Below are 22,091 nucleotides of genomic sequence, written 5' to 3'. Positions count from 1 at the left end.
TTATGTTTACACAAAACCATAGAGAGACTTCCTCGCAAGAATGTCCAACAGAATAAACATAGCCTGACTGCTGTGTTCAAAGCAAACTTGAGAAAAAACAATTATGCAACCACGGCTTAAATCCACTACAGGCTGAGTACTCGTTTACCTTAGGTGTGCACTGTATAATTTTATACAGCTCCGGTTTGATTCCCTAAAAAGAGCTGGTAAAGGGGCTGTTGTGTGGCAAAATATTTTTTTCACTGTTGTTGATAGACAGTAACATTGTGTGAGAGATTATGTGTGAATAACTGCTCCAAGTGAAAAATGATCATGTAAAATTGAAAATCTAAATTGTTGTTTCGGTAAATATTTGCATTTTGTACATAGAAAACTGATTCATGATTCCATGTTGATGAGAGCATTTAAAAACGGGAAGAAATAGGACAAAAAATATAAAAGGAAATTTAGAAACGATAAAAAAATGTGTGAGTAATGACAATTATTTGTTAGTTAATTTGAGTTACGGTAATTATGACAGTTGTGTTTTTGATGAAATATTTTAATCGTTTGACACCTCTAATATATATTTATATAATTTTTGTGTGTGTGTATTGTAGATCCAAAATGTCTGAACTCTTTATGGAATGTGAGGAAGAGGAGCTCGAACCATGGCAGAAACCAGCGCCTCAGCATGTGTTAATTGAGGATGATGATGATGACGACGAGCCCATATTTGTTGGAGTAGTATGTATGTACACTTTTTATGACAATTACTGTTTGGGTATATTTTCATTACTGTGATACTATATGTGGAGCTGTTAATTGGCCATGAAGAGATTTTTTAGTTGTTATCTCAATGTATTTGTCCTAAACTATTATTTTGGTCATTGCACCTAATATCAGATGTCCATTTGTTTTTTAAAAACGTGTCTTCCAGCAAAAAACGAAAAAGAGGTGCCGCCAATCTCTCCACCTCCCTCAAAGACCAATGTGGAGAAACAAGAAACCAACTCTGCTCCTGCTCCTGCTCCTGCTCCTGCGTCAACCCCAGCCTCCTCTTCTATAATGTTACCTTTGAAAATAGCTGGAAATGCCATTAGCACCTCTTCATCTGGTTTCACAACACTGACTCCGCAGCCTGTTATTGTCAATGATCAGGTATTGTACTTTAAACCATTTAATAAATGTTCCCCCTCCATGTGCCTTGAGTAAGTAATATTCTACATATTGATCTGTTTTAATCCAAGGGGTTAATCGTAACCCAACAGTTAACCAGCAACAACAACCTCATTGCCACACTTGGGAATCAGTATCCTCCTGGGACCAAATTTGCCCTTGTAACAGGTAAAGTTCAGTTGCTTATGTCATTGGAAGCACGCCCCGCTCAACTGTCATGTGTCGTCTATTGTGTTGCTCATGTTTCCACATAACTACATTTTTGACTGTGACAAATATTCGCTTCATGCCTCCAGTGACTGGAACATATCGAACTGTTGTCATGGGTCTTTCTCACGCCACAATGACGCACATGGTCAACAATTATATTCAAACCTGTATAATGTACTAAGCAACAGATTTCTGCATTCACTTTGTTGGTTATTTAAAATACGAATATAGCTGATGTTTGTTAATTGTGGTTTTGAGTGCACTTTTAAGAGTTGGGATGTTGTGTATTTCAGCCGGTCAGCCACAGCAGCTCATCCAGCGGTTTTCACCAGTAACAACTGCGGTGCCCGGTGTTGTCCATCGGCCTCATGTGCAGCAGATCCGAAACAATGTTGTGACGTTGGCTAATGTGCAGAACCCTACTGTATATACAACCAAACCCCATCTGCTACAAGTCAGCCAGGCCACTTCTCTGCAGACCATTGCCTTGCCTGGTCAGGCTAACAGCTTAAACAAAGGTGTGCCCTTGAAAGGAGTCATGCTAATTTGAGCATGCGTTACTCAATATGCTTATTTTGTATACTCCACAGAGACCCTGAAGCGGGTCTTGCCAGCTCAGCAAATAGACACTGCTGCAAAAAGATTCAAAGATGATGTCTGTAAGTTTTTACTCTTTACAACTTTTATTGCCAAGTACAATAAACCAAAGTGGTTTTTTTTCAGCAATTTGTTGTCACGGCCTTTTACAGTATACATTTGAATTTAGAGTCATGCGCCTGTAGTGTAGTACAGCGTTGTGCTGGAACATGCTGGGGAGCACTATAGATATATATATATTTATATACACACACACATATCTACTACAAGAGATGCAGCATAATAAGAACAAGTAGAAGAGGCAGAGGTCCCTAATTATTGTAAGCTCGGTAATATTCATTGTTCCCACAGAGCAGAAGGAATGTATGCCTCAGAGTATTGTTGTATATTGTTTCCATGTGTTACTGCTCCCTATGCAGCTGTTCTCTGCACAACTATAATGGAACTCAATTGACGCTGAACCCCACCAAGGATTAACCCTAATTTTGATCTGCACCAAATGCTCTGAATAGGATTTGCAGTCTTGAAGGTCTGCGAGGATGTAGTTCAAGTTGCTAATGCCATGTTGTTCTCTTCAGGCCACAAACGAGAGGCGAGCATCTTCTGGTTGCAGCAAAGTACAGTGCCGTGAAAAAGTATTTGGAATCAGGAAGGAGGCAAAAACTATATCACAGCACTGTAGTAGTGCACTCCATTTTGCTGCATTTGTTCTAAGACCCAATTAATCGACTCCTCCAGAATAATACCAAAATTTCCTCTGCACTTTCATGTTGTTGGGGGGGCGGTTTGTGATTAACTTTTGCATTGTCACTCACTGTAGTTATTCCTATGCTTTTTTTTGTACCTTTAGGCCAAGCAAACGTGACCAAACCATTGGAAAATGGTGACATTAAGAAAAATTGCCCAAACTGTAAAGAAGAATTCCTACAGCAGGAGGTGTTGGATTGTCATATGACTGTATGTTTGTTCATCAATGTTTCATTTAAATATTTTATTGATGCTTTCTGGATTTTAATGTCTAAATCTATCGTTTCAGAGTTGTCAGGCTAAAGTGGAAGGGAACGCTCTGCTTACCAATAACATTGTCACGCACAAACGCATCATGCTGGTGTCAGAATTCTACTATGGGAGATTTGAGGGTGATCCTCCCAAGGCATCGCTGCAGAGAAGCAGCATCACTTTCAAGTGTCAAAGCTGCAGCAAAGTTCTCAAAAGCAACATCAAGTATGTTCATGATCAACACGAAATCTTAAAGCTTGCGTTGGCAGTCGGTGCGTAAGAAAACATGGTTTCACATCTTGGTGTATGGATCTTTTTTCCTTTACGGGCTGCGGATGAGCATGAAAGCATTTGGCAGTTTAGCAAACAAGCATTCAGACAGAGGCCCCGGCATATACAAAGCACTTTGGCTGCAGAGCAGATGCACGAACTGCTCCATGAAGCTAGTTATTCTGAAAAAAGAAAAAAATAATAATTTTCAGGCAATCCTGATCAACAGGGCTGCTGAGATGTCCTATGGCCAGGCTAAGGTACACGCTAACCACTCTAACTCCGCTGCTAAGCCACTCTCACCTCCAAAGCCAGATCCATAACACGCAAAGATGGGTGATCTAAAATGAAATCGCTGAATTCGGACAGTTGCATCTATCAATTATGGAAGCCTGGCTACGCACTGAGATTCCACACGTTTCAATATAACTGTATTTGAAGTTGACCGCTGCACAAACAGAAGGCTCATTGCCAGATTCTGATGTCCAAGGCCCCACTGTAAAAATATTGTTGCCAAGAAAGACACATTGAACATCTTAGATGGATGACTTTGGTAGACTGTTTACCCTTGTGGGCCGAAAGATGAAAAATGAGCACTCGTTTAGGCGGTGTATGAACCATTCTTTTGATTAACTGTGGTAGAAACGCTTAAAAGAAAGCGTCTGTAAGCACATTTTAATGGGGACGCACATCTGTACCTCAATTGCCCTCTCGCTGTAGTGGTCAAAGGTTACACACATGAGAGATTCTATCAGGGGAGCTGAGGTAGCAGAAAAGGACAGACTGATGAATGGGTCTCTGTTCATTGGGCATTCGTGGTACATAGCCGTGGATGCGTTTATTGTCACTGCATCATTAGACAAAACAAAACTTACTGTAATTAAAAGGAAGGTCCATTATAATCCAGCATATAAAGTGAGGCGAACGGAGAGGGCCTAATTTATCCTTTGTACAGCTGTGGGACCCGCACCTTACAAATTACATAGCGATACCATTGGTCAACCCCCCCCCGCCCCCTCCTCCTCCCCTCTCCAAAGAAATGGCAACTTTTTAAATCAGGAAAATACAGCGCTCAAAGGTATTGTTAGCTGTTGGGATTTCAAGATTTAACCATCTATCCAAGCCCCTTGTATGAACATTGCTAACAGCTGTAAGCACGGAAAAAATACTTCATTCTCTAGCAACTTCTTGGAAGGTCAAACAATACCATCACTCCTGAGCGTGAATGTGACAAGTGTGTCTCTCCTTCTGTTCCAGGTTCATGAACCACATGAAGCACCACCTGGAGCTGGAGAAGCAGAACAATGAGTCCTGGGAGAGCCACATAACTTGCCAGCATTGTTACCGCCAGTACACAACTCCATTCCATCTGCAGTGCCACATCGAGAGCGCGCACAGCCTCATCGAATCTTCCAGTATGTCACATGAAGACCTGATCAGTTCACGTCCAGTTCTGTGCAGCGCCTTGAGTGTCTGTTTTATTCTTTTTATTTCCTTCTTTTTAGCGAATTGCAAGATATGTGAGCTTGCGTTTGAGTCTGAGCAAGTGCTTCTGGAGCATATGAAAGACAACCACAAGCCCGGGGAGATGCCCTACGTCTGTCAAGTCCGTTGCCTCGAAATGTTTCAAATCATATGCAAATTGTGATACATATTAACTCATGGCTGTCTCCTCCACACAGGTGTGCAATTACAGATCTTCCTTTTTCTCGGACGTGGAGACACATTTCCGAAGTGTCCATGTAAACACAAAAGACCTGCTGTGTCCTTTTTGTCTCAGAATTCTGAGAAATGGTCAGTGTTACATGCATCATTTCATGAAACATCAGGTAAGATGCTGCCTTCCAATGATCCTCTCAAACAAAGCAACGAGTAGTACGTCACGTACTACAATAGTTGAGGGTAGCGTTTACTCAACTTTTTCGAAGGCACATATTATTCATTAATATGCATGTAGTCCTACTCGCTTAATGTTGCGGTGAGACGAGCGCAAGCTGTCAACTTACATTTAGCTTTCAAATTTTTTTATTCCACTAACGCCGCAACCACCTGTTTGCGTTCCACCATAACCAACTCAAGTTCTCCCGCGCAAACTGCGCATGCCCAGATCTCTGTCTGTTTGAGTATCGGGGGGGCTGTCATACAGTGAAATCATGAACTACAGTATTTCAAATCGAAACGCAAAGTGTTTCTTGCGGCACTTTCCCATGCTTGAGGTAAACTTCACAGTAGGCTTCCAATATCCGCCAGGGCTGAGCAAAGAAGTTTGGCTAATGCTGACTTGTTTATCGCTGTTGATTTGTCAAACAAAGATAGCGTTTTGCATTCGCCAATTGCAAAACGCTATGAGCATTAATTTGACCACACAACTCATTCCTATGAAGATACATTCAAACGCAGAACCCCCCCCCCCCCCCCCCCCCCGTCAGTCAAAGGATCCCCTCCTCTTTCCCGGTAAGTGAACAAAAGCAAGGAAAATACACCTACGCGGTGCTGCCCAATACCTCGTGTCTGAACTGAACCTTGCGTAGTAGCGTTAAATGTATCAATTAAATATATGGTACAATTAGAATAAACTATTTTGACATACATTGCTCACAAAGATAATGTGCCTTGTAACCCGGTGCACTTCATGAATGAGAATGTTTTACAACGGACCCGCTCATTGTGATTGCGCGTAATCATACGGTGCGCTTAAAGGTCCAAAAACACTGCACTATTTGGCGTAAATAATAATACATTTTTGAATCAATGAAATGAATGTAACTGAGTGATTTGCTGTATCTCCTGGCACACGAACAGACGAGCTACAACACAGTTGCAACAGGGTTTCTTTTAACCAAAGTGTGAAAACAGGCAAAGTGTATTTAATAAACATTGGAGAAAAAAACATGCAAACAGAGAACTTCATAAATGAGCTGGAAGCAAATTCTCCATGAAAACACTTTCCCAGACATTTTGTGTCTGCATTCAAAATACTACCGATATATACAGTAATTTGATAAGACTGGAAGAAAGTTGACTAAGACCGATTCAATGTTTTACATCGTGTGCAATCTGTTTTGTGTTTCAGAAAAAAGGCATCCATCGCTGCGGAAAATGTCGACTGAATTTCCTCACCTACAAAGATAGAATCGACCACAGGGCTCAAGTCCACAAGACTTTTAAAAAGCCTTCAGTACTGGAGGGCCTGCCCGCGGGGACAAAGGTGTGATTTATCTCATCGACATCATCCCCTAATCAGGTTAATAAGTATCTTCATGACATTAATATTCTCTTTTACTTCCGCACCGCAGGTGACTATTCGGGCCTCCCTCAGTGCCAAGACAGTCACCATGTCGAGTTCAGTGGATCGATCTGCTGTCGTTTTAACTCCTGAAACGCTGAGCAACAGTGCAAAAATCAAACCTGGTGGTTTGGGCAAATCCAAACGTAACTCCTCCGAAGCAGTCAAGCCCAAGGCAGTTCTGAAGAATAAAGGGAATTCTGCTACCAATTGCAACCTGTCACTCAAAAGCATGAGGTTTGTTACCTGAAATCTTTGCTTTGCCAAAATTCCGTCTGGAAACATTCAGTCTACCAGAGGCTGTTTTTCAGGATTCACTATTATGGAGCTTCCGAGTATTCATGCCAGACCAGGAGCAAGCTTAATAGACATTATTGGAGCACTGAGATATGCAAAGTAGCTCATTTTGGGGGTAATTATTTTTTTCCAGACACCCATTAGGCTGGTTAAAAATACGACAGTTAAGTTTGTAAAGCGTTGTGATTCGGAGTAATTGAGCTAAGTCATCAAAAATGGCTGCTGGATTCAATCATACAACACAGGTTCTTATAGATTGGTAGAAAGAATGGTGGGATCGGACAGGCGAGTCAATATTTCTTTGACGGTGTGCTCGTTTCCAAATTTCAGTGTGAATGGAGGTTGCTACACCTGCATTGAGTGCAACACCAAAATCGATGACTTCTCTTCCCACTTCTTGCTCTCTTCGGATTGTGGCGCCTGCAATTATCGGACAAGTTGCAAAGTTGCCATTGGAAATCACATGATACGGTATTTTTTTCAAGTTTAGGCAGCTGGTTTCAGTGTGTATCTTAGTAACTGGTGGTGGTGATGATGGGTTTTTATTTTGTATTTATTTATTGCTCTTTGTTTAGATTTCACAGCACAGTCAGCAAGAGCAGGTTTTCCAAAGTGGATCAGAGGAAACACTCATCTGCAATGAAGTAGGTTTTCTAATTTGGGTTGATTGCTGTCTTACACAACAGTGGATGTATATACTCAACTGGATTTTTGAACCAAATATTAGCAGCAAAGTCACTGTTCTGCTCAAAATGTTTGTGTTCCGTTTTGTTCTTCTTTGTTCTACTTCTGATTACGAAAGAATGTAACAGAAATAATCAAATAAAACAGAAACAATCTTATGTTGTGCTATACGGTCCCAAAACAACCTATCCTCTGTGGCTGAAACAGTCAGTCAAAATGCTCTAAAACGGTTGGCAATATGGGGGAACTCTGTCATGAAAACGGCTGTCGGTGAATGAATTAATTTAGTTTCACATCTGATAAAGGGTCGCTTTTCCTGTAGATTAACGCTGGTGTGTCTCAACTGTGACCTCCTGGTGGATGCGTCAGGCGGCGATGTGATGAGCAAACATTTAAATGACAGAACAAATCACATATGCAAAGTCATTGAGGAGAAAGGTATGAGTTTTGAAGCTTGTCACATCACGTTGTGTGTTGTGTCACTTCTCTTTAAAGCCTTCTTCTGTTTTGAACCCAACAGGTGTCAAAGCCGAAACTGGAGTGTGAGTACAAAACGTGACGTACATATTGGACTGTGACATTAGCGCCACAAACACAAAAACACGACCGACATAATACCCCCACAATGGGAATTCACTTTTTGAACCATCTCATGACAACACATAAATTCATTTGTAAACTTATATTGTCTTCTGAATCAAGCCAGGACTACAGTGAGACTGTCCGAATGAAAAGGAAGGAAATACTCCCCAAACTGAAGGAGGCTCGAGAAACGGGTGATATTGCCTGCCAGAGACACGACAAACCGATCATCGTCAATCAAACTGCACACCAAAACAACACAGAAACATCTGATCACTCCTCAAAGGTATGCTCGATGTAGTGCATTCGCTATGGAGTCATGTTGCAACACATACACAAACTTGTGTGGTCTGAGGAGCAAGTGTCATGAGTTCTGTAATCTATTCTAATCCAACAACATTCTGAGCTGCATCAGAAACTCACCGGGATTTAGCTTTTAATGGCTCAAAAGGTGCAATCAATGTTTACAATTAGTTCAGAAGCCAAAGGGACAAACATGGGGGGTGGGGGGGGATAGTCATCTACATTCTTGGGCTAAGCAATTGAATCGGAAATTCATTTTGGCTTCTCATGATTAAGAATATTATAATGGAAGAATAGCAATTAATATACCGAATGATGCAGTGTGTTGGCAAGTTCTCAACATTGTCAAAATACCTTGAACGCCTCATGTCTTGCGTCGATTGTTCTCCCATCCCTTCCTGAGCGTACTTGCAGCTGTTCAATGACACGCTAGTTGGAGTTTACTATAAGACTAAACACACAACAAAAAGAATTACACGCATTGTATTTTTTAACACGAGTCATACTTGCTTTAAGCAGCCCAGCGAAGCTTTTTGGGACAGTGTCCGGCATATTGGGAAAAAAACGTTAAAAGCTGTCATTTTCAATTTTGTTATTCTTTGTGTTTTGATGAGGCTCAAAATAAAAACTGTGATGCTTCTATAGTTTGAAGGAGTGCCCGCTAACCAGCATGCTCCGAAGGCCTTTAATATATATATATATATATATATATATATATATATATATATATATATATATATATATATATATATATATATATATATATATATATCGTAAATAGCTACAGTCAAACCTTGGTTTTCGAATGTCTCTGTTCTCGACCAAATCTGTTTTCGACCAAAAATTTACAGTTTTTTTATGCCTCGGATTACGACCAAAAATCGGTTCTCGACCAAACTGAGCGCACTTGAAAGCGCCACTGGACTCCTCTCACCTTACACGAGAAAGTGATGCTTCCTCAGGTAGACGAGGAAGTGACACACGTGTAGCGTTTTATTGTGAGCAGGCGTGTTCAATAAAGATTTTTTTTTTTAAGAACGTGGTTTCGGTTTTCGAACAGCTTTCTGGAGCGGATTATAGTCGAAAACCGAGGTATGACTGTATTTAGAATGTTTGTTTGTTGTTGTTATTTTATTCTTTCCGAAAGTAGTAGTATTTGTTATTTGCATTCACCCGCCTTGTTAGTTGTTAATTTTCCTTTATTTTGACTTGTTGACTTGACTATTTTAATTTAAATACTTTTGGTCACTAATCATGCCTCCAACTTGCGTTCTTATTACATGCAATACGCTGCAGATGACAATGACAATAGACAGGATAGTAGAAAGAAGAAAACCAAAGTGTTTGCATGCACAATTAAGTGCAATATAAATATAGATATAGATGAGGTGGCTGTGCTTTTTACAATTGTTAGTTTTTTCACGTATTTTATTTTTTATTCAGCAGCCTTCAGTATTCACCATCCCTAAAAATAAATATTAGTTGCAGCCTTACTCTCCTCATTTGTAGCCTCCTAAACTCAAGCAAACATTGTCATTGTTTTATTCATATTGACACTAAACTCTGGATATTTGTATTTTTACACAGTCACTCACAGTTTTGAAGTCATCACCAACGGAAACGACCTTCGAACCGGTGCAAATCGAGAAGATGGAACACTTACTTCACGCCAAGGTTGAACAACTTAAACCTTTGCCCGTATTGCCTGCAGCTCCCGAAGATTCTGTCGGAGAAAACGCAATGCAATCTGTCTCCTCACCTGTTGAAGATTCTTCGAGCGAAAATGTGATGCAGGCTGGCTCCTCCTCTTGCGCGTTGGATGGCGTCGATGATGTTGAGCCAATTGGAGACTTGAATATCACGGATAACTGTCAACCTGATCAAATATCTGATTGAGCAGCAAACGGCGGTACCAACAGAGCCACTACCAACAAACTCTTTTTATACTTCTCAAACCATTCAAGTGTTCCCCATCGAAGAATGGCAGAATTTGTCATTCATCCAACCATGAATCAGTCAAGATGTCCCGCCAAAGGAACATTGTAGATATGTCATGATAGTGGATGCTGTTAAACTCATATCGGTACATTTAGAAAACATCATTGGGATCCCACTAGTGAGCCTCGCGATGCGTTTGAACCTTCGGCATCCGCCTGGCACACTTTTATATTTTTTATTTTTTTGTGCAGAACCGTTTTATTGAATATGTTAAAATGTCTTTCACACAGTTCTTTAGTTGTCGTGTACCAAGATGGGCCGTTGGTTTTATTTTGATGGCATTTGACCTGAAATGCCTTAAGAGAAGTGTTTTTAAATAGGCCGCAAGAGGGCATGATATTCAATAATGCGCCTGATGCAGGATCATCCATTACCCTACTGAAGCTCGAAACATTGACACCATGGTTTTAGGCTTTGTCCCGAAACCAAAGATGTTACGCTGATGTAGAAAATGTCCATTGGTTGTGGTTCTTTTCCACATTCCAATCATGAGTTCAAAACACAAATCTAAAGTTGAAATATTTATTTAAAAAAAAAAAGTTTACTTAAGACGTGTATGTTAAGGTTAAGGAACAATCCTGGTGCACAAATGTCTTGGTTTACAATTTATAGTATTGTTTTCTTCCTTTGTTTTATGTCATGTGGAATAGTCTAGATCATGTGATCAAGGCAGTTATTTCTACTTCTGATATCTGTTATACTGTACATTAATTTCCAGGTTACAGTATTTGTTTAAAAAATAATTAAATGGCATTAATAGCCTGCTGGTGATCTTCACTGGACGTCTGGAATGTAATTGAAGTATTTAGTCATACATAACCCTTTTGTCAGAATCATCTTTATTGGCCAAGTATGTAGAACACACAAGGAATTTGTCTGTATTAGTATCATCATAAACAAGGACATGACAAATAAGTAGGGCAGGACATTCCGTAACGTCAGTGAACCGTAGTGCGGTGGTACCACTCAGTGACAACTGAGACAATGTGCAAAGTATCAAGCAGAGCTAAAGTGATCGGTGGTAGAATACAATACTATTAACAGTTGTACAGTTGGTGCAGAAAATCATTGAACAATTTTAAAGTGACCAGTAGCAGTATTTGTAGTGCAATTGTGCAGATGACCTTGAGCGCTGAAAGGTGTCTGGTGCAGTGGAGTATGCATCAGTGGTTCAAGTAAGTACAGAGCTGGAGCTACAGTGATTATAGTGGTAATGCCACACAATATAAAGTGGATAACGGGGTTGTACAAAATTGCAAAGTGCCACTATACAGGTAGATTTGTGTTACTGTTTAGGGAGTTAATGGCTAGAGGGAAGAAGCTGTTTAAGTGTCTGCTGGACTTGGTGCGCATGGATCAGTAGCGCCTGCCTGAGGGGAGTAGCTGGAAAAGGTGGTGGGCAGGGTGCGGAGTATCCAGTAGGATTTTCTGTGCCCTTGTCTTGATTCTTGCAGCGTGCAAGTCCTCCAAAGTCGGTAGGGCGGTGCCAACGATTTTTTTCCGCCTTCCTAACTGTCCGTTGAAGTCTGATTTTTTTTTTTGTCACGGCCCCAAACCAAACCGTGATAAAAGAACACAGGATTGATTCGATGACTGCCGTGTAGAATTGTCGTAGCACCTCCTGTGGCAGGCCATGCTTCCTCAGCAGCCTCAGGAAGTACATCCTCTGCTGGGCCCTTTTCAGGATGTTGTCGTGTTTTGAATTGGACCACAACAGAGTGGATATAGTCTAAACACCCCTGTTCAAACGCCAGCTTTTGTGACGTACAATATATGACTCAGATAAATCATTTCCAAATTATGGTTACTTTTAATGTGCCCCATAACCCATAGTTGACAAATGTTTTAAAGAGGAAAAAAATCAATTTTCCCATTAGTTTACTGAGCGGCTTGGGTCTCGGGAGCCCATACTTGGACCTCCCCACCCTCTATTCAGCTCTTCCACGGGGGATCCAGAGTTGTCTCCAGGCCAGCTTTTAGACTTACTTTAGTCTAAAAGGCCTGGGAGGCCAGCTTTAAGACTTTTACACCTTACCAGATGTCCTGACCAATCATATGGCTCCCCCAACATGAAGGAGCAGCATCCCTGCTGTGCACCATTCTGGCTTCATTACTAAGGCTGTCTAGCACCGTTACCAATACAGGTTTTTTATTCTATCCAGTATTGTATATCTATAACATTTCTGCACTCTAGGACAACTGTGGGATACAAGGAGGGTAACTACATGTTGTCCTGTGAGGCAAAACCATTTTGCTGGCAGGGATCAAAAGGTGTCTAGTGCGTGATGTTGGCTATCCTCGCAGTAGTCTTACTCGTGAGGACAACCAGCGTACTAGAACAAGGACTTTGAACTGGAACCTTACTAAATGAGCCTCGAGTATAATGAATTTCAGCTTCATCATAAGTGGCAATCTAAACAAGCTTTTAATTAAAAATATTTTAATATACCCTAACATGTGTAGGTACAGTATTTTGAAACCTTTGTTGAATGAAGTGTCTTCTGAAAAGTGGATGTTTTTAAGTACTGTATACAGTAATCTACCTTCTGATTTCCGGGTCGTGACGTAACTACCACCGACCTTTCCTATTGGCTGAGTACTGGATGCGGTTCCCAGGGAGACGAATCCACAAACATTTGCCGAAACGTCGTCGAAACGCTTCAAACGACTTGAAAGCTTTACTCTGACACGGTACTGGGACAAAAAAGGCTAAATATTATCAATCACTGTTGAAGCTGGGTTTTCCGATTAAAATGTTTTATTGTGGTTTTTTGTGCGTTTATTTTAGAACTCGAAGCCAAGGCGCCGCGTGCCAAGTCGGTTGAATTCAACACGACGTAAAAGACGACAAAGATGGTAAACCTTGCGTGTAAATTCATAATCGCAAATTGTGTGTGTGTGTAGGTGTGCGTGTGCGCATTTTGTAAAACGAGCGCAGTATTTATTCGATATTCAGTTCATAGTACATGTACATACTAGCTCCATATCTACTATACTGGACAACTTTACGGTAGTTACATCTCGAATAAATGCTCAAATGACAACCAACCATTTGAGAAGAATTTCTCTGCAGTTCAAGGCCCATATACTAGTATGCTTTTTCCCCCCATTACTAGTTGGACGACCACGTTTCTTGTGAGGCATCCCTATGCACTGGTTGGCAACTATGTGCTACTAGTACTATTGACATTACAAAAATCTGCTAGTGAACGTCTTCTGCCTCAGATGCCTCATGCACTTTCCCGCACAAGTAACATTATCCTAGTGCGTTGAAGTTGGTCTGTTGGTGTGCACAATTGTCTGACAATCGTGGGGAAAAAAAGTTACAAGTAAGACACGGTCATATTCATGTGGCATAATTATTATACAAGTGCACTGAATTGCACTTGTATAATGAATTGAGTTTTTTTTTCCAACACTACTAGTAACAACGAGGACCGACTTGCAAGTGTGTGTCCTGCAGTTGTAGTTTCCTAGATAAGACTAGTAGCACCTAAATGCCCAATTGTAGTTTTGCCTCACTTGTAGGATATACAGTAGTTGTCCTACTGCTATGCCAAAGCTGTCCTCCTCAGAGTGTGCACAAATGTTATACAGTAGTTGGAAGGCCATAACGGAAAAACATTGCCAGTCAGATAATAGTGTTCAGCTAATACGATGGATTGTCTTACAATTAAATTTTTTTTCCACTTCTAGAATCAGAATCATATAATACTTGTGCTACATTTTACCTTCAGTGTGCATTTAACCTACCGGTATCTATCATCAACCCGTGCGCATGTCTCAAGGCACTGTGTAGCCTCCTGGACACTACTAGTAGAACCAAAAGGCCTACTACTTATGTTCCTTGACAAGTAACCTGTAAAGTGTGCTGATTTGTTGTTGTTTTTTTTACTTGTGAGGACAAAGTAACCTGTAAAGTGTGCAGATTTTTTTTACTTGTGAGGACAAAGAGCATATTAGTAAATGGACCATAAAATGTGTCAACTAAATGCTCAAACAGCTTTCCATAAGTGTGTGCGTTGTCTTTCCTGCTGATTCAAGAGTCGTAACCTGAGTCGCAGTCAGCAGTACCGGCTGGTGGAGCAGCGACGCGCCCACGAGGAGCATAAGCAGCTGGAGGCCCAGCGAGTGGACCGAGACCGTAAAATGGTGGCCGCCATGAAAGAAGAGGACAGTGTGGACAGAAAAAGGTTCTTAAGACAGGTGCAGGAGGAACAGAAAGAAAGAGAGATCGAGAACGCCATGATAAAGGTGTGTTTTCTCGCCGCTGAATCGCCCTTTCCAACTGTCCTGTCTGTCTGTAAAGTGAATTTTTGTTTCCGAGTCCATGAAACATGTTTTGACTGGTTGCGGAAAACCTGCAAAGACTTAGAACAACGTCATTTCAATTGTAGAGATATACCATCCACCTGTTTGTCACCATTTCTTTTTTTTTTCTTCTTTTTTTTTGTGGGATGAGATTAAAACAATGTCGAGTGACGCACTTGGCCACGAGTCACCCCTCCCTCACTTTGTGAGTGCTTTCGTTTGTCAGTGATTATCCGGTGCAATTGTAATTTTCATTTACCGTAGTTAACTAGCCATACGTACACGCCAAAAAAAAATATTTCCTGTGTACAATCCATTGGCGTGGTTGCTTCAGAGTGCCTCATTAATGGCCATGTGTGTGCACACATCATCCAGAGAAAGGTGAAAGAGCCAAGATTAGGAAAACCTCTTTCCTTCAAATCGTCTGTTGACATTGCCGCCTAAGAGCGCCTCATTGCTGGCCATGTGTGTGTGCACGTCACAGAGAGGTGGTGGGGGGAAAATATATTTTGACATGACAAGATACGCGGGGACATTGGCTTCACCCCGGCAGGGACCCTTTTGTAAATGTGCGCGCCTCACTGTGAGAAAGGCCAAAAAGCTCCTAGACGAGAAAAAGCAGGGAAGGGGGTGTCCGACTTGACTGCCGACAAGTTGTTGGGGGTCTTTGCACTGGTGTAGCTACTTTCGAGTCTCTTATCAGCCTTGAGTGTGTACACATTCCAGGGAGAAAGGCAGAAGTACGAGGAGGTTAAAAAACAAGCCAGTGTGGCCAGATCAGAGTGCCTCGTTGTTGCAGCACGGAAAAGCCTTGCAATGACCCGGTGTGAATTATTTTAGCCATTTTCATGGCTTGCAAGTGTTGATATGTGTAGACCAGATGAAATGGGGATCCATTTTTGCAGGATCGTAGTAATATTTATTTGAATGACAGTTGATAGTTGAGCAGGTAGTGATTTCAGCACATTCAGCAACTGAGAGTGGATGGAAAGGTATGATTCATCCAAATTTTGAAGCCCCACTTTATAAAGCTGTTGATTTTTTTTAAATGATTTAAATTGGTGCAGGTAGCGTGGGTTCAGATCCCACTCAGTAAGCGCATGAATGCCAATGGTTGGTCTTATTAGGGTATAAGTACTAATATGTCGCCTCATGTGCGTGATATGTGATTGCTTCTCACTTGCACTCCCGAACCAACTCGCAGGCTCAGACTGAGAAATTGTTGAGAGAGAAGCAGCTTGTCCAAGAGGAGAAGCTGGCTAAAGAGCTGGCCCGCATCAACCATGACAGGCAACGAGAAGGCAAGATCAGGCAGTATATTAGAGAGAACAGGTACTGCACGTGCTCATCGTACAATTACACTACTCACAAACCTCAGCCGTAAGAATCTACTGTCATCATCGGATCGAAACAAATACTGTCTAATACAGGTTTCTTTTTTCGTTCAATCTTTCTAGAAAACGTCTCTCTCCAATTGATTTCAGTTTCCTTAGAGCAGGGATAGGCAACTTAAATGCTGGCTGGTGCCTACTAAGCTTCGTATTTTCATGTTGGGACTTGGAGAGCTAATTTTTTTGGGGTGGTGATTTGTGTGAAATGTTTGAGATAACCACGAGTGGGTCAAACCTCGCTGGGAAATCTGTGGTTGAAGTTGGATGACGATGTGCACTTTGGAACAGAACAATGTTCATCTTATTGTTTGTGTTGCTTGTCGAGTGAGAAGATTTTTTTAAAGACTCTTACTCGACTGTTTGATCTCCTACATATTTTTTGAGACATTTACTTGGCCCTTTTCCACAAGATTGTGAAAGCAACATGGCCGGCGTATCCGCCAAACCAGAACAGGATACGAAGAGCCCTTTCTCATTGAACCAGGAAATGTATTGGTCCCTTCATGGATTGAACACCAGTTTGGGAATTTTTCAGTTCAACTCCTTGTTATAAAACAGCAAGTTCATTGAAACATTCAGAAGGTTCGAGACACTCACGTTTAAATGAATCTTGAAATTCCACTACAACAACAAAAGTTGAATATCCATCATCTTTTTGAGACGAGTGTGTTTTCTTTCCTCTCTGCCTTGATGTCTTTGTCGCTCATTTTGAAATGTTTTTTCTTCAAACAACTTTCCTCAGCATTGAGCTTCGAGAATTAGAGTCCAAGTTGAAATTGGCCTACGTGAGCAAGGAGCAAGTGGCGCAGATGGCAGAGCACGAAGCCATCAAGTGTGAGACAATGGTGACCTCCTCATACGCGCTTTTTCCCTTCAAAACGTTGCCTCTTGAGTGGTATCTCACCCCCCCCCCCCCCCCCAAAAAAAAACGAATGGGCCGTCGTGATCCCCTGTACTGTCCCTGTCTCCTCTTTGGCGCCAGCGTGAAGAGGCGGAGCTCTACAACAAGATGAAGAGCAATTTTGACCAGGCCACCATGGAAGAGGAGAAGCTGGAGCAGAGGAAACAAGAGGAACAGCTCCAGTATCAGCACGATCTCAACCTGCAGCTCGTCGAGCAAGAGCACAAGAGACAAGTGGCCTACGACGACTTTCTCAAGGAGAAGCTCATGGTGGATGACATCGTGCGCAAGATTTACGAAGAGGATCAGATGTGAGTCTTGATGGTCACGTTTTACACTTCATCGGACACGGTTTACGCTTCTCCCTCGTAATTGCAATTCTCATTGGGCGTGGTCGCACTATCCGTATGCCAATCTCCCTTGGTGGGAAATGATCGTCCCGTTTAACTGAGCAGGAATTTCACGTGATCACATTGTAGCGTCAAACTGCTCCAACAAGTTGGTCTCGTGTTGAAGGGAGCGACAGAAGAAGCTGGAGAAGGTGCGCGCCACCCAGAAGCACATCGAGGACTTCCAGACGCAGCAAGCCGAGTGGCGGCGTATGGAGAAAGAGAGGATGGAGGAGGAGAACAGACGCATCAGGGAGTTCGCGAGCAGGCAGCAGAAGTCGCAGCAGGACAGGATGGCCAAGATCAGAGCGCGAGAAGAAGCAATTCAGAACCTCAGAGATACGGTTGATAGGACTTCAAGATATTTTTTTTTGAGGGGGAAACGTGTGGAGGTGGCACTCGGCAAACTGTGTCTGCTTTTATCCAGCTCGCGGAGAAAATGGCTGAAGAGAGGCGACAGCGTGACGACATGGAGAGAATGCGCCAGGAGCTTTGTCTCGAGGAACAAGAAGAAGCATTTAGGAAGAAAGACATTGTAAGAATATGTTCTTTCTTGTCCAACAACCACTGTGTTTATTCGCCGCAGTTTTGAATATTTTAAGCAATGATATATTGCATCACCGCTTGAGGGGACAGTCCCATTAAAGCGGCAAACTTTTAGCACGAGACCTGACGTCAAAATGTATCCCCGCCTTCCAGGAAGACATGGAGAGGAACATCAGACAGAGGCTGATGTTGCAGCGGACCTGCCAGGAGCAGATGGCCATGAAGGAGATGCGTCGGCAGGCGGAGAGGGACGAAGAGGAGGCCTTCCGGAAAATGACCATGGACAAGTTTGCGGAGGACGACCGCATCGAGCAGATGAACGCCCAAAGGCGCCGCATGAAGATGATGGAGCACAAACGCGAGGTGGAGAAGCTGATCGACGACAGACGACGGCAGCACCAGGCTGACATGGTACACCCCGGCCGTCCTTCTTTTGTCACTAATGAGCATCAGCGTCATGAAAGACCTTTGGCCATTGATTCTATATTCTTGATCTGCGTCTTAACAATTTAAGGGACAGTGGCCACTAGAGTGGACATGTTATCAGGTTACACAGTGCATGAAAGGGTTATGGTCCATGTCCTAGTAGTGGCTTATCGCCAGTACTACTTCTTGGTGCATACAAAGGCGGTCATGGATTTTGTCATCCAAACGAATTTATAGGATCAACTCCGAGCCACAAGTGCTTGTTTGGCTGGCCTAGGTCGCCGATATTGGTCATCATTTAGGTTTTACAAATACTCCCAAACCATTCGTGCGCTCCCTTTCATAAACGGTACTAAAATAGAGTTAAACCTGCCTCTTCATACAAACTTAAAAAAGAAAGAAGAAACTTCAATTTAGTCAGAGGGTAGCTTTAATCCACTTTCTAGCAATTGTCTTTATTTGATCCAAAACAGACAAAATCTCTGAGTATTTTAAAATAAGTCTGTGACTTCAAGTTGAGACAATATCTTTGTCATTGTTTGGCTTCTCTGCTTGTTTTTTTTCCAGTGTGGACAAAGAGCATACTAGTGCAGACATTAAAATGGATGTCAGGAATCATTTTTAATGCCCAAATGATTTTCCAAATGTCACTTACTTCTGCGTCTATGTCAATGAGACAATTTGATTTTTTTTTTCCTCTGACTCTGTGCCTTTGCTTTTTTTCCCTTCTTTTGTAGGATATGAAAGCTAGAGAAGAGGCAATGGAGCAAGAGCGAGAGGCGCTGTGCAGACAGATTATCGAAGAGGAGAGACTACGGCTTCTCCAACGACACGCAACAAAACTTCTCGGACACATGCCTAAGGTAACTCACTGGTCTGGCTTACACTGCACTGATTCCCAACTACTGTGTCGCGACACATTGGTGTGCGTCGAGAGATCATCGGTTGTGCCACTGTAAATTATCCAATTTCAATTACCGTATTTACCACATACAAGGCGCACTTAAAAGGATTCAATTTGATCAAAAACCCACAGTGCGCCTTATAATCCGATGCGCCTCATACAGCATATGGGTCAATATTCAGATTTCTTGGGACAGAGTATTTTAGATGTTCTATAAAGTGCTTTGTTACAGCTGCAGCGGTTGTGAAAGGTCTATGCAAATAAAGCTGTATTGTATTCACTTTAGCGTAACTCCATCTAGTGGATACATAACGCAACCGCAGCCACTATTGTAGCTTCTATTCTATCCGCCTTATAATGTGGTATATGAAATCAGTTGTAACTTCGGCGATTCATTGAAGGTGCGCCTTATCCTCCGAAACACCTGATAGTGCGGAAAATACGGTACTTGGGCCAATAAATGTGTTTATTTCAAATATTGTGAACCCATTCCAGAGCCACTTGTGATGGGGAAAATTTCATGATATAGAGACAGTATAAAAACTATTTGGGCATTGCTTTACATCTGAATTGATGTTAGTTTTTCCATTGTAAAAGATGCAGTCCTAATCATTAGTTTGAATAAAGTTATATTGAAGGTAATACTCGCCCCCCACCCCCCAGATTTTGTGTCATCCCATGTAGACCATAGTGCCCTTTTTTGCATTTGCCAATACTGCCTAATGGACAAGATAGCTCTGCTGACTATTATTTTACACACACATCTCATCTTGGAAAGCAAGTTCTGTACATGATGTCACTTGGTCTCTTTTCAGGGTTTACTTCGTGAAGATGACCTGAAGCATTTTGATGAAGACTTCAGGAAAAACTTCCAGACACGTCCAGCAGAGAACTCTGAAAATCATGGTGGAGGTGGAGACGCAGATGATTGATTCATTTTAAGTGTTTTTTGGGTGCCATTTTTAAAGGGGAAGTCAACCCCCAAATTTTGTTCACAATAATAAGTTCCATGCAGTCCTACTAGTCTAAACACGGCATTCCGAACAATAATGTGTTTGTGGAATATGTTTTAAGCACCAAAATCCACCTGTTTTTGTTAATCTCAGGGGGCATCCATTTCACCACTTGCTGTCAACTGAAAATGATATCACAGCCATGATTGGTCGTTACCTGAGCCCTGGGTAACTTGAATGTCAATTTCCCCCGAAATGACTAAAAATGGGTAGAGTTTGCCGCTTAACTCAGATTTCACATATGCAAAATTAATCAGATTGCCATGTTTAGAGGAGTTGAGGCACATAGGACATTGTAAAGAAATTGTTTGCGTTGACTTCCCCTTTCCCTTAAGGACCACTGCAAACAATCCTTGTGACTGAATGTGATCATTATTTCATGGCCAATCTCCAGTAAACGGTTATACACACACTCACACACACACACATGCTTCACGGTTGACATTTAACACAGGAGGTGCTGATGACAAGGTCAAAATATTCTAAACAGCTCCAGACATTGACTAGCATGGTATTGAATTAGTAGCTTTCAGTGTCAAAAGTGTCATTGTTAAATGGTGGTTTATGCATTATTTTTTAAATACAATTCTTGTATCGGATCTTAGCAGATTGTGTGAGAGTAGAACAATGTTGTGGTTTGTTCGTATATATTTCTAAGAAGAGTATTTTTATAGCCGCAAAGCAACAGTTGTACTGTAAGTAAAAATTACTCCTACTTCGACTGATGTGGTCCCTGATCATATGCGAGATACCAGTCGCAAAGTTTGGCACATTTCAATGCTGTTGAGCCCTCTGGCAACTTACTAGTCCTTACCACTTGGCTTTCTCATCCAATCACAAGTCGAGACTGAGGCTATACATTCACTGCCTCACATTCGGAAATGACACAACTCTTAGCACAATGCAACCGCTGTTCACTATTTGGTCAAAATATACAGATTAAAGTTAGTTGTTTAAAAACTACAGAAAAAAAGACAAATATACCTTGAAGTGAAGTCATTTTTTATTAGGTAACATTCAATGTGTGTAAAGAAAGGACATCATATACATTTACAAAATCCAGTCTGACTGTACAGAGCCAGTTCATGGTTCAAACTATGTTTTGCCCCAGTCGAGGGCCTTCATGAACTCGTCCTCCGTGAAAGACAGCAGCTTGGCAGCTTCAAGATGCATCTGCACAGAAAGACATTTGAACATGACCACAAACGGATTGTTTGCCAGTCAAAGATGAAGAGGGCACCTTTTGTCTCTTGAGAACGTCGATCAGCTTGAGCTGCTTCTTCAACCCGACTATGAGCTCCCCTTTCTGCTTTTTGAGCAGTTTGTTTTCTGCCAGTAGATTCTCTCGAGTCTGCTGTTCTTCACTGGACTTGTCCTTGTTTGATGGAAAAGATACAAATGACTACTAGCAACAAAAAAAAAATCTCAAGTATTTTCGCTCATCCAGAGTCAGTGTTTGAATAATAAGCCAGCTTGCCTTGCTCATCTGTTTGGTTTTGGTGAGTTCCGACTTTAAGCGTTCCACCTCATCCAGAGCTCTGGACAGACGAAGCTCCACAGTGTTGTGCGCAACTGCTCCTTGCTTGCTGGATTTGTTCAGCTTCTCCATTTCCTGCAGGTCACATTGCATCATCAAATATCCAAGGTGTTCTATCAGGGGTCGGTCAACCACGGAGCCATTTGCCGCCAGCTGCGTGTTTTTTTTGGGGGGGGGGGGACTGCTGGGTTGTGTTTTATTCTTTTTTTTTTTATCAGTTATCTGCTTTAAGGCAATTTTGCATTGCTGAATCTGAAAATGACAGCGGTTTCTGAGGATTTGAAGGCTG

General features: G+C 41.8%; 3 protein-coding genes across 7 annotated transcripts in view; 2 read left to right on the top strand and 1 right to left on the bottom strand.

Annotated features, from left to right (window-relative positions):
* Positions 1-605: 605 nt before the first annotated feature.
* Positions 606-11,161, top strand: znf280d (zinc finger protein 280D). Of its 2 annotated transcripts, none has more exons than XM_052064113.1 (18): positions 606-730; positions 920-1,140; positions 1,230-1,326; positions 1,662-1,886; positions 1,959-2,027; positions 2,816-2,922; positions 3,002-3,189; positions 4,492-4,649; positions 4,740-4,840; positions 4,917-5,063; positions 6,308-6,442; positions 6,531-6,757; positions 7,148-7,288; positions 7,393-7,461; positions 7,824-7,939; positions 8,022-8,043; positions 8,204-8,369; positions 9,974-11,161. In XM_052064113.1, the coding sequence occupies exons 1-18, from the start codon at positions 607-609 to the stop codon at positions 10,280-10,282; spliced, it is 2,622 nt and encodes an 873-aa protein (XP_051920073.1). In that variant the 5' UTR covers position 606; the 3' UTR covers positions 10,283-11,161. The 2 variants fall into 2 exon arrangements, with proteins under 2 accessions (XP_051920073.1, XP_051920074.1); XM_052064114.1 differs by having other exon boundaries at positions 8,204-8,277; positions 9,974-10,202.
* Positions 11,162-12,910: 1,749 nt separating this feature from the next.
* On the top strand, positions 12,911-20,986 carry mns1 (meiosis-specific nuclear structural 1). Its single transcript, XM_052064115.1, has 11 exons — positions 12,911-13,075; positions 13,173-13,240; positions 14,429-14,638; positions 15,900-16,027; positions 16,829-16,931; positions 17,069-17,298; positions 17,504-17,720; positions 17,804-17,911; positions 18,076-18,333; positions 19,086-19,211; positions 20,068-20,986. The coding sequence occupies exons 2-11, from the start codon at positions 13,238-13,240 to the stop codon at positions 20,182-20,184; spliced, it is 1,500 nt and encodes a 499-aa protein (XP_051920075.1). The 5' UTR covers positions 12,911-13,075; positions 13,173-13,237; the 3' UTR covers positions 20,185-20,986.
* Positions 20,987-21,255: 269 nt separating this feature from the next.
* The window catches only part of tex9 (testis expressed 9), an 83,875-nt gene continuing 83,039 nt past the window's right edge, over positions 21,256-22,091 (bottom strand). For all 4 annotated transcript variants that reach the window (XM_052064117.1, XM_052064118.1, XM_052064119.1 and 1 more), the window contains 3 exons: positions 21,743-21,877; positions 21,506-21,640; positions 21,256-21,438 (listed from right to left, as the gene is read on the bottom strand). In XM_052064117.1, the coding sequence (XP_051920077.1) occupies positions 21,361-21,438; positions 21,506-21,640; positions 21,743-21,877 (348 nt within the window). In that variant the 3' untranslated portion in view covers positions 21,256-21,360. The remainder of the gene's footprint in view (positions 21,439-21,505; positions 21,641-21,742; positions 21,878-22,091) is intronic.

This window comes from Hippocampus zosterae, chromosome 4 (assembly GCF_025434085.1).
Source record: "Hippocampus zosterae strain Florida chromosome 4, ASM2543408v3, whole genome shotgun sequence".
In the NCBI taxonomy this organism is placed as follows: Eukaryota; Metazoa; Chordata; class Actinopteri; order Syngnathiformes; family Syngnathidae; genus Hippocampus; species Hippocampus zosterae.
The sequence above is the reverse complement of the archived record's forward strand: the minus strand, read 5'-3'. Positions and strand labels throughout refer to the sequence as shown.